General features: G+C 43.4%; 1 protein-coding gene across 1 annotated transcript; it reads left to right on the top strand.

The window, feature by feature from the left end:
* Nucleotides 1-2,895: 2,895 nt before the first annotated feature.
* LOC130155632 (protein NDNF-like) lies at nt 2,896-11,157 on the top strand. Its single transcript, XM_056353099.1, has 4 exons — nt 2,896-3,352; nt 5,615-5,810; nt 7,731-7,864; nt 8,861-11,157. Exons 2-4 carry the CDS (start codon nt 5,623-5,625, stop codon nt 10,210-10,212), a joined length of 1,674 nt encoding a protein of 557 aa, XP_056209074.1. The 5' UTR covers nt 2,896-3,352; nt 5,615-5,622; the 3' UTR covers nt 10,213-11,157.
* The last annotated feature ends 608 nt before the right edge of the window (nt 11,158-11,765 follow it).

The raw sequence follows: 11,765 nt of genomic DNA, 5'->3' as shown, positions 1-11,765 counted from the left end.
ACGGGCTCTGCAGTCCTGTTACCACTCTCCCGTGCATCGCTAATGGGGGGCAGCAGAGTCCTCTTGGCCCCTCACATGGATACGGCTTCCTGATGAAGGTCACCTGAGCATCTCAGAGGTCGGTTGCCAGGGCAAGGGAATCACCTCATCAGAAATAAGTGGTCAATTTTTTGCATCCCCCCATCAAGTACAAAGCAGTGCGGTACCGTTGTCAGCGGTGTGCGGTGTGGGACAAGCCGGGATGTGCAGCTCCACGAGGCGCTCAGAGCATCCTTCTGCAAAGCACGCAATGAAAAACCAACCAACTACCACGGGCAGGGAGTGCCGTCAGGACTGCAGGACACTCCTCTGGCTTGCAGAATCCCTCACCTGAATATGGAAACTGCAGTTCCAGAAAATACACATCTGAAGCGCCTTTGAAGAGATTCAAGCTAAATCCCTGATGGTCTGACTTCTTGCTCCCATTTCAACAAAGTTCCTTTGTTTTCACCGTTACTGATCTTCTAGCAGAGCTACTGCATAACAGAGTATAAATCAAGTCTCTGGTGTCAAAGGTGGTCATCTCTCGCATTTGTGACAGGTGTCGGTGGCCAGCAGGGCTGGGACAGAAGCAGGATCTCTGAGCAGCCCTCCTGATGTCACTGACTCAGCTCTGAGGTGCAGCAGAGCCTGCTCGCTACAGACTACATTTTTCTAGTGAGAGTTCTGTTGTATCAATTTTGTGCCAAATCAAGGGTTTGATTTATCCCTGTTGTAACTCCACTGAGTTCAGTCAAGCTGTACGAGTCATGGATTTAGCTCTTAACTTTGTCCATAAAGAATACTGTTTTTTCCTTTGATACTGCTTCAGTGAACCTCTAAATTTTCACACACGCTTCCTGCTCCAGCAAAGCATGTAAGCACGCACATGTGGGAACTATGCGAGAAATTGTTTTGAGAGGAACTGGACTACTTCCATACTTCAACCATCTTGTCAGCCTCTTTCACCTGACATCCTATCCAGCGGGAGACAGAGTGCTCCTTCAGGCATTTGGCTTAACACAGCTGAAATGATGGCTAATGGAAAGATTCCCATTGCCTTCCCTGGAAGCTGAATTTTGCCCTGGGTAATGGCTTGTCTTGATGGCAGTGGGGAGGTTTGGGGAGGGTGAGGCAGTGAGTCCATCCTTTCGGTAACAAACTGTCCGCTATGACTGTATCAACTAGGGATTTTACCAGACATGAGTGACACCTGCTCCTGAGCCCTGCCTGAAGATCTTCCTACTTGACAACACTGGCTACTTCCTTACAATTCTCCCTACTTCTACCCACACGAGTTCCTCCAAATCTCCGCAAAACCACACTGCAGTCCCTGCACTTGTATTACGGCCAGTATCTTCTTTCTCATGCCTGCTTTCAGTGCACATTTTTTGCTGCACCTCACCTAACCTACATTTCCCTCTTTTGGGGCTGCTCTGGGAGCTTACTGGGCTTCACAGCGCCTTTTTCTTATGCTTCTCTTCCATTACAGGAATGGTTTGCTTCTAGCTAGGTGCTTATATTTTCATTATTTCCCATGTCTGTTACCTAGACATTACCGGTTCTGATTTCACACCAGAATGAGAATTTGTATGAAAGATCCTGTTTGCTATTTACCCTACTTTTGTTGGGTACTCACATTGCCTAGCAAACACCTTGCAGCATCCCCTCCTAGCTCCCCAGTGCCAATTCCATGATCATATCACCGTTCCCACATGCTGTCCCTTTTTTAAAAGGCCAGTTGCTCAACAAAACTTTTCTGCAAATAAATTTCTACCAAACATTTGATAAACAACATCATAATTATTCCCACTATCTTCCGCAGTGATAATAAACACACTGTAAATATTTCTCTCCGTTACATCAGTTGATGAGCAAATTTATGTTTTCATAAGGATATGCCATGCAGAATGTTGAAGCCTCTTTCCACTGCTCCCTCACCTGCCCCTCCTCTTAGCAAACTTTTAGTCTTTGGAAGGCTTAAATAATGCATCTTCAAATCCAGCGAGGCAGTGGCAAAGGCTTACTGCAAGTCGCTCTCTTCAAAAACTGAGCAAGAGACGTTATTTACAATAAATAAAGGGCCTGGCCTCCCTATTACACTCTGTCTGTGCCCCCTGCAAAGTGCCCTCCTAGTAGCTCACGCGGCTTTCTGGGGCTCGCCTGCCTGAGCAGGCTCGGAGAAGCTGCGCGGACATCCCTGCCGGGACGATCCCAGGGCTCCTTTCCCAGCGCCTTAGGCCAAGAGGCCGAGAAGTACAAGCAGTGCACGAATGCCGGCCACGCACGGCTCCCACTCAGAGGAGCAGGCCTTTCAGGACCATGGCTTTGCTACAGCTGCCTTGCCACCCCAGCCGCGGCAGCGGCTGTTTGCGCTCGCTGCGAGCCATTTCCCACGCGCCCCTTTCCCGCCCGCTCCCTCAGCCATGGCACTTCCACACCAGAAACATTCCCCCAGCCCACACGCTTTGGGAGTTTCTTACGCAGCCTCCGCAAGCCAAGAAATCTGCTGAGCTCTATTCAGTAGATTCTTAACCGTCTTCAAAGGGTTGCTAACTCCAGCCTGCTTAAAAAAATGCAGTGTTCCCTCCTTTGCAGCTTTCCTGCCTTCCCGTCTTTCTGTAGGCCAGTCAGCACCTGTTGGGCTATAAAAAACCCACCAGAACCACGGTACACCTGAAACGACCCGAAACTTCTGCCGTACTGTGGGCAAGGAGATCAGATGCTCCATGGAAGGGCCATCAAGCCGCTAATGCAAAACTAGTTTTCTGAAAGAGCCCGGTGTGCCCTGGCTGGCTTGTATTAAGGGCTAAGAAGGGTTAACAGTGTTTGCTCTCCCCGTCTCACCCCCTCCTCCTCACTGTGCATTTCTGTCAAAGACCTGCTCTCTGGCCAGCCACCGCTGGGATTAGGCTGCTCCAACAGTCTGGCTGACGCTCTGTGCGGGAATAAAGTCCTGCTGGCTGGAGGCAGCACACCCGACCGGGCTTCGCAGCCCTCCAGAAGGGACTCTAGAACTGAAGGAGCAACGGTCAGGATTTTGAAGATTTCAAAACAACGCAAGTTTAAAATAACCTTTGAAAACATCCAACTTAAGAAAATACCAAAACTCTCTGAATTGTTTTTTTCTTTTCTTGCAAGACTGCAAGCATTTTAAGTTACTATGTCTGTTCAGGAGCCATATGGAAAAATCGGTTCTATCCTGTTAAACTGGTTGCAGAGTTTTGGTTTTCATCTGTCTACAGAGATCTGAAAAGTCTGTGTTGTTTTATTTTATGCTTTTTCGGCAAAGGAAGCAAGTGGTGTGGGGATCATCTGGCCAGGAACACAATAGGTAAGCACAGTATTTTTTGTGTAACGTATTTCCAAGACTCTGGGAGTATACTGCTTGTGTAATGGAGCGAAATCAGCCTTCAGAATGATGTTCTTTTTGGGATAAGCTGATTATAGGCTGTTTGGTCGCTTGGTTTGTTTGTTTTCCTGGACAAGAGAAGCTGAGCTGCCATGGTATCAATGCGGTTTGCAAGATCCTCTCATTTAAGCGGCAGAAATACTTTTTTGTCTGTTTGTTTATAATCCTCTACGAAGCACAGAGCAACACAGATCCCACTGTCAGAGGTAAAACAAAATATTTAGGGTTATATTTTGAATCTGTAAGCTATAAATAGACTACAAGAATAACAAAGTGGCAAAGAAGTGACTCAGTCATAAGGACAGCTCTGTTATAAGAACATTAAAAACGGAATTGATATAGTAATCTTAACTATTCTTTCAACTTTTCAGATGGTTGTTTAATCTTGCATTCAGCCAGGTGCTAGAAACATTACAAAGAGAAAGAGAATATCCTAACTTTATTAGGATGTTAAGTAGGACATTCAGATGACCCAGTAGTGACAATTTCAATAATCATCTCACTGATACTGAAGATGGGTTTTACTTTGGGAATCACAGATTAAAGCAAATTTTGAACACAAAAATCTACAGATGTATTCAATACTATGTTTAAATATGCACGTTTGAAGTGAATTTATAAAGAAACTGGTCTTTTTATAAAGTCATTTCAGTTGTAGTGGAGAGCAGGTCCACTGAAATGTAGATATTTTGACTGCCTGAGATCTTCCGCACAGTTGCAGCCACCATGAGAGAAGGGCTGATCTCAGAAATGGGTGAAAATTACAAAGGACTGAACCTTTGTCTTTTGTGTTCTCTTTTATCATCAGCCAATAATCAGATTTAACTGGGATCTTTACTCCTTGCTGCTTTTAAGATGCAATAAGCTACTTTTGCCTCAAAAAAGGGATCTTGCTCACAGAGCTCCCTCTGCTTTCCAAATCCCTGAGCTACAGCTGGCACCTGTATTAAAGATCTATGCCTTTCCTTCTCCCTTTTATGCCCTTTCTACCTTTGTACTTTCCTCTCTTTCTGAAACTGGATGTGGCAGACACAAAAGAAGTTATAAGGATAAACAATAACCTCACATAGTAGTGTACTGTCAAAATTTCTTGTCCTAACTGGAGTCTCCTATCCGTGTAGCTCTATGCTCAAGTACACAGCACGATTTAAATAATGTCAGCATTTGCAGAGATGATTTTTGGGACTGTGTGTGTACATGTCTTTTATAGACTCAAAGCTGATAATAAAGTGTCCTGACAAAAGGAAGAGGCATACGTGATATTTAACAAATCTCTTTTCAGAGTCAGTACAATAGAGATGTTACGGTTCCAATGAACAGCAAATGCTGAGATGGGCTGGAAGTAATGCAGGTGTGAAAGGGATGGGCAATAAAAAATATCAGAATTATTTATTTAATATTTAAATAATTTAAAATATTTAATATTTATTTATTTAATATTTAAATAATAAAAATTAAAATGAATAATGAAAATATTTAATATTTAAATAATAAAAATATTTAATTATTATCCAGCTGCCCTGGAGAAAGTAACAAAGCCTTTCTCCAAATGAGATACACAAAGAGCTTAATATCTCTTAGGTATCAGTTTAGGGGTTCTTATCCAGGATCCTCCATTTTTCATCAAACAGCATCCTACTGCTCTAAGTTACTCTGCCCCTCTTCTCTACACATACCTACAGTCACAACGGGTGACGTAAAAATGAAGTGATCTCTGACAGAACAGCAGAAGCAGTGTGGGATATAGGGACCTCCTGTGAGTTTGAAAGTGACAGTTCCATTACAAATAACCCAGCCTTGAAATTTAGCAAATGAACCCTATAAACCAGGAAAATATTTAAATGTAACATTATTTAAAGTGTAATTCTGCACTCATTTTGTCAGCACCAAAAGGGTGTGGGGTTTTTATAACTGTCTTGTGATATTGCACTTGTGCTACATTTATATTTTTCTATAATAAAAGACTTCATAGCAGCCTGTGCCATTAAATCTTTGCAGATAGATCCTCTGAGAAATATTGTTTTCGTGGGCTTTAAGCAATTTAGCAAAATGGAGACTGGCACTGTTTGAATGCCTGGCTTGCTGTGATTATGATAAATATCAGGAAAGCCACAGAGAGGGTCACTGATTATTTTCTCCCCCAAGGCAGCAGCTTCCATTCACTTTTGTCATCTCACTTTGCAGTACTGAAGATGTCCTGGTTCTGGTTTTCTCTGCCTCTCCATCTTCTCACGGTGGCTTGCTTGTGTCATTCCATAAAAGCACCCACCACCAGTTCCCAGCAGAGCTTCAAGACCAATCTCTTCAATTTCTACCACTCCCTGATACTTGCTGATGGCAAGGAAACTACAGTTCACCTGCTGAAAGATATACCTAAAAGGTAAGAGCAAATCGGTCACTCCTCAGGTACTTCCCTATGACACTGGTAGCTACACGCTACAGGAATTGCCATGCACCTGCACAGCTTCATCAGTGTACACTGAATTTCCAGAAAAATGCCCCATTGCTGTCAAGCTCAAGCGTCATTACATTGCCCAGAACCTGGAATGAGCCTCTGAGATGAGGTGTAGGTGCACGTGTTTGTTTCAGGCAGCTTTCTGTGGTGTTTGTCAGAAAAGCAGCAGAGCTGGTACAGAACAGCCGGGCGCCAACAGCAAACAAGTTGTGTCACATAAATAGCCCAGCTTCAAAACTGCAGAGGCACATCGGCCACCCTACATTCTCTGTTAAATACAGGAAAAGTTACCTAACAAATGAACTAGCCCCAAAAGTCAATAGACTATCTGCACAGACTTCTTATCAGAAAAACTTCTGCCAGTGTCCTGCATGCTGGAAATGGTTTTGTCGAACGGCACTAAAGCTTGCTAAGATCAAAAGTGCTTTGCATGCAGAAATTCCACAGGTCCTTGTCTTCCCCCAAAAATCTGCAAAGTTTTCTACCATATCTAGATACGTAGGTGATCTAGATATTACAACAACTAGCACTGCATCTTGGGTAGCAAAGGCCAATCTGCTTGTTTGGGAAGAGATGCGCTTCAAGAGTTTAATCAGACTCCACTCTGGACAGTGACCAACACGTACAGATTTTGACATATACCCAAGCCGAGTGCTCATGGAGCAGAGGGTGAGCCAGATGGTTCAGTCTCAATATGCATTGCACAGAAAGAAGCTGGAACGTGGCACATGTTATATAATGTGACGATGTTCACAAGAGCAAAACTAGGAGCTCTTCTTGCTAAAGGAAAACGGGTATGGAAATGTCAGAGAAAAGTCAGGTTTTGTATGCTCTAAGATTGCAATTAGGAAGCAAAACCCCCTCTAGTTTAGCATCAGGTAAGTACCTTATGAACCCTGGAGACATCCAAACAGAAAACCAAGAGGTGATGAGTTTTGGCTTAAAGTAAAAGACTCAAGAATGTGGAACCGTTTCCACTGAAGCTTGACTCTGGCCCAGGAGTTATATCCTGAAAGCAAGCCAGACCTCTAGGCTGATGTGGTCTATCCATAATGACTATGCTCGTCCCGCTAATTAAAAAAACCCTTGAACTGCCTCCATGTAACTGCAGAGTGAATGACCCAGGTGCAAACATTTCTGTGGCTGTATACAGTCTGCATACACCAAAACAACAGACAAACAGAAGACCAATGGAGTAAGAGAGCCCTGACGGAGCAGACTGATGTCACTTTGTACTGCTCATGCACAGGAGCCTCTGTCGCAAAGGCTTAGAACTGGCCTGGATGAAACTGCCATTGACACCTGGTAATGGTGAGGACTGGCTAAAGACATTCTGTTGCATCCACTTCATCTGACTCCCAGGAAGGCCTAGGTATGCAAGCACATCTGAGGGAGGATAGGCTCTAAGAGCTTTCACTGAACTCCAGTCAAGAAATCCTGGGGAAAAGCACACAAAATTCCCCAGAGTTAGCCAACGGATGGTTATCTAGAAGGCAGTCAGTTTAATCATATCCATCATCCAAAATAACCAGAGATATACATACTGAGATATGATAACTCACCTGAAGTGTGTTAAAAATCAGTGGGACAAATATTCTCTGTGGTAAGCAGATAAAACTTCCAGCAAATATTTGTGGATTAGAAAAGAAAAAAACACAGCAGGTATTCTTCCCACAGCTGAAGATTTCAGACATTCACCATCCCCTTGTGTTGATGCACCTCAACAGGGAACAGTTATTCCTACTCGCAGTGGCGTGGCCCTCATCGGAATGGCTGATTACAAGGAGTGTCAGGCAGACTTGACTTTCCTGACACTCTCCTTCTGTTTTCCATCCACATCTACAGGTATTACTTTGTTTTGGAGGAAGGCAACGCCCTCGCACCTTTCACAATAACAGTGACCCCTTGTGATGTTCCCATTGAATGGAGCATACTTGTGCACAAGGCTTCAGCAAGTTTCCTTGGAAAAGCAGCACGAGGTAAGACCTTTAATCTCCCGAAGCAGAGACAAAGGACGCGTAAGTTACTCATAAGGAGCTGTGTTACAGGAAATTCCCCACAAGCTTAAACATCTCATGCTTCCCTCTCCTGTAAACTGCCATGGGCTGAAGAGGACATCCCTGTCGCCATGGGCGAAACAAGGGAGCCCAAGCAATTTTGCCATCAACTCAAGTAAATTAAAGATTACATGCAAAAGTAGTCTAAACCTATGGTTAACGCTTGGGAACAATGCTGGGTCTTCAGGGCTCCACAAACGCAGATCAGCTTCATAAGCTGTTTGTACTGGCCCAGACCTCCCTCTGCTGCCTCAGCTCTTTTTCTGTGGCTTAGGCCACTTAAACTGGTCATTTTGCTCCCCACAGTGATGCGGAGAAGATTTAGCCATTTATTTTTCTAGGAATACCATCTACCATGGCAGTGGGCATTATGCTACCTTTAGCCTAAAAGGAAATTCCATTCTCTTTCATAGTTTTTTGAATTAATTCTTCAAATTAAAATATGAAAGCAGCCTTTAACAAGTCAGGCAGGTACACCTGACCGAGGAGTTCAAATGATGTTCCTTTCAAGTGATAAATTTTCCCTCTTCATAGCAGACAATGGCAGAAAACCAAGCCAAAGGAAACTTCTTTCATAGAAAGTATGAGTCTCCTTGAAGTTAAAGCACCCAAAGAGACAGCCACAGGAAGAAGAACATTGCACAGACATTGAGCACGATACACTTCAAGCTTTTGCCAGTTGGGGTTTTATAATTATAGCCTTTCTGAAAACATAATTTTACAATTTCACTGCTAAAATAAAAGCTACTTAAAATTTATTTTAATAAATTGCCAGTAGTAAAAAGTATTTTTAGTTATAGTTACTGTTTTCTGGAAGAAAATAGGCAGTTCCCTGACATATGAACAACAAAACCAATGTGATGTGCTTTATTTCACATCTGTTAAAACTGAAGTTACAAGTCTGGTTTTTGCCTGCAGGTGATCATGCCACACAAGACATCTCAAAGTCTCAGAAGGCTCCAAGCGTGGTGTCCACCATTTTTAACTATAAGGGAAATTCTGTAGAGACTTACATGGGTATGTCTTCTCATTCTGCCCTTTACATGCTAGAGTTCTTATCCACTGAGCGAGACACACACATTACCGTATACTTAACAACTGACACAACATCTGGGCACCTCTATCCAGAACTTCCAATGGATCCACGCATAGATGTCATTGGCATCGGGCATACAACAGTGACTCTGACCTGGAAACACAGCCCTTCTGTCTTGCAACATAGAGAAAACATCCAGTACTGTCTTCTAGTTAATGAAAAGCACAACTATAAGAGCTTATGTGCTGCTGAGACAGCAATCAGGTCCTCTGGAATGAAACTGCCATCTACGTTAGCTTTGTCTCTCTCTCCTTACCTTCTTGAACCGCAGCAGGTGATGATATTGTCCAACAGCGAGTTAAGCATCATCAACAAAGTGAGTAGTGGGGAAGTCAGGCAGATATGCATGGGTACCAAGAACACTTACACGGTGCCCAGTCTCAGTCCCAGCACTCAGTATTACTTTGACGTTTTTGTTGTCAATCTCCTCACAAATGCCAGCGCTGCTTATACTGGGACATTTGCAAGGACCCTGGAAGAACCTGAACCTAAGGTGATGGAGATGAAAGATGGGAAAATTATTCAGGTTGTGCTGGATGGGAAAAACCAGAAATCCTACAGTCTGCAGTACCAGGCGAGGCACAAGAGAATACAATTCACATTTCAGTTGTGTCGTGGCCAAGTGCGGGTTCACATAACAAAGAACGGTAAAACAGTGGCATCAGAAAACATCTCAGGGCTGAGGTATTTCTCACTGAAGGGGAAGCTGCTGGACACATATTTGGTGCAGCTGAGGTCCACAGAGGAATCTAACTCTTCTGTGAAAGTACAGGTGTCCCCTCATTTCCAAAAGCCCTTATTCCCACTTCTACCAGAGAGCTTAAAAATCAAGTCCTTCAGTAAACTGAGGACCTGCAACTCTGTCACCATTGCCTGGCTAGGAACACAAGAGGAGAGCAAGTACTGTGTGTACAAGAAAAGGATTGAAGAAGATCAGGTCTGGATGGAACTGCAGAGTGTGGACAGGTGCTCTGGACCTGAATCTCGGCACAAGTCGGAGAAAGTGCTGTGCAAGTATTTCTATGATGTCAATCTCCAGCGAGCTGTCACCTCAGAGACCATCAAAGGGCTGGATGCAGGGACACTTTACTTGTTTGATGTTTATCTCTTTGGGCCATCTGGCATCCCCATCAGATATCACAGCAAAGTTGTGAAGACCCGAAAAAAATGCTGAAGGCTTTTAAAGAAGTGTTTTGAAGTCAGAGAATGAAGAATATTATTCAAAATCTATGCCAATCCATGCAGTTTAAAGGATGCTGACACGAAAAAAATTAAAGCTGTGAGATTCTATGGAGGAAGCATCTTAGTTGTCTACATCATTACTCTTACTTTTGCATTTTCTTTCCTATATAACGTTTCCCCCCAGCCCCCTCAGCTGTCTCATTCAGACATCAAAACCAGACCTGTGAAAGAAATCCACGCACATGGAAATAAAGTACCCACAAGAGCACCCATGAGAAATAGATCGGTTACCTAAAATGCTTCTGAAATCCAATACAGAAGTGATGGAAAATGCCTCTCAAGAAGCACACACCATTATTTTAAAGTCCCAGAGAGTTTTCCACTTTGTGTAACTCCATCAGCTAACAAGGAACTGAGAGACCCCACAAGTCAAGCTGCTTTTGAGAAAATAAACTTCCCCACTGCCTGAACAGGGATGGAGACAAAAAAAAATAAATTAAGAAAGCAGTGAAATTGGTGTAAAGCTCCACACCCTGAGTAAAGCAGGCTGAAATACAGCTTTCCCTATTACCTGCATGTTTGCTTGGCTTTCATGTCTATAGATGAACTGTGCTTGGTTAGAAATGGACAGAATTCAGGCCAGGAACTGGCTCTGGATCCAGCCCTTCTGGGGATTATACAAATACACTGCTGCGCTGCCTCCCACTGAGGGAAGCAGCAGGTAAGAAATCTTGCCATGGAAAGGAGGGGTTTACCTACAGTCTCCGGTATCAAGCCCATGACTATCATCATGTGACTCCTGAGGGTAACATACTCACTCTTTACATCCTTAATCCAGCCCATATTAATGAATGCATTGCTTTAGGAAAAATTAAATGTGGTTTTCCTATTAAATATCATGGAGGGAAAATATTTGTAGTAAAAATTCTGACAAACACTTTTTTGTTGTCTTATTTCTTTGATAACTTTCCTTAGATGAGAAGAGATATAGAAAAAAAAAAGCAAAGAAAGTCTTCATAAAAAAAACCCCCTTTATGCTCAATTCCAATTATCAGCAGAAAATATTTTGCACATAGCCTCTTAACAGGTCTGGAATTTACATATAAAGAGATAGATAGATTAACTGACACAGAGATTACCAGAGACATCTTACCTGCTGTAATACTTTTTCCCCTACAAATACACTAAGATATAAATGATTAATTCCATTGTTGTGTATTTCAGAAATTCACTTGCACTTCAGGATCATCAGGGTTCTAGTTTACTCTGAGTAATTATTACCTCCAAGCGTGCTTGGAGGCATTTGCTAAGGACTGAACCAGTCCTCTGTGCAGACGCAGAGGATTACGCGTTTCCAGCTCCAAAGACTTTACAGCGTTGTGCGCCCTGCATGGTACACGCTATATATTAGCAGGCTCATTAGCCCCAGAAGGGTTCTGGCCTTCGTGAGGGATCAGCTGCAACAGCTAAGCTTTGGCTAGGCTTCACATTCCCGCAGGCGCTGTTCTAGGCTGAGCAGTGCCACGGCTGCGCGCTGTGACCTCC

The sequence above is a fragment of the Falco biarmicus genome, chromosome 9 (genome assembly GCF_023638135.1).
Source record: "Falco biarmicus isolate bFalBia1 chromosome 9, bFalBia1.pri, whole genome shotgun sequence".
Lineage (NCBI taxonomy): Eukaryota > Metazoa > Chordata > Aves > Falconiformes > Falconidae > Falco > Falco biarmicus.
This window is presented reverse-complemented; position numbering and strand designations above follow the sequence as displayed.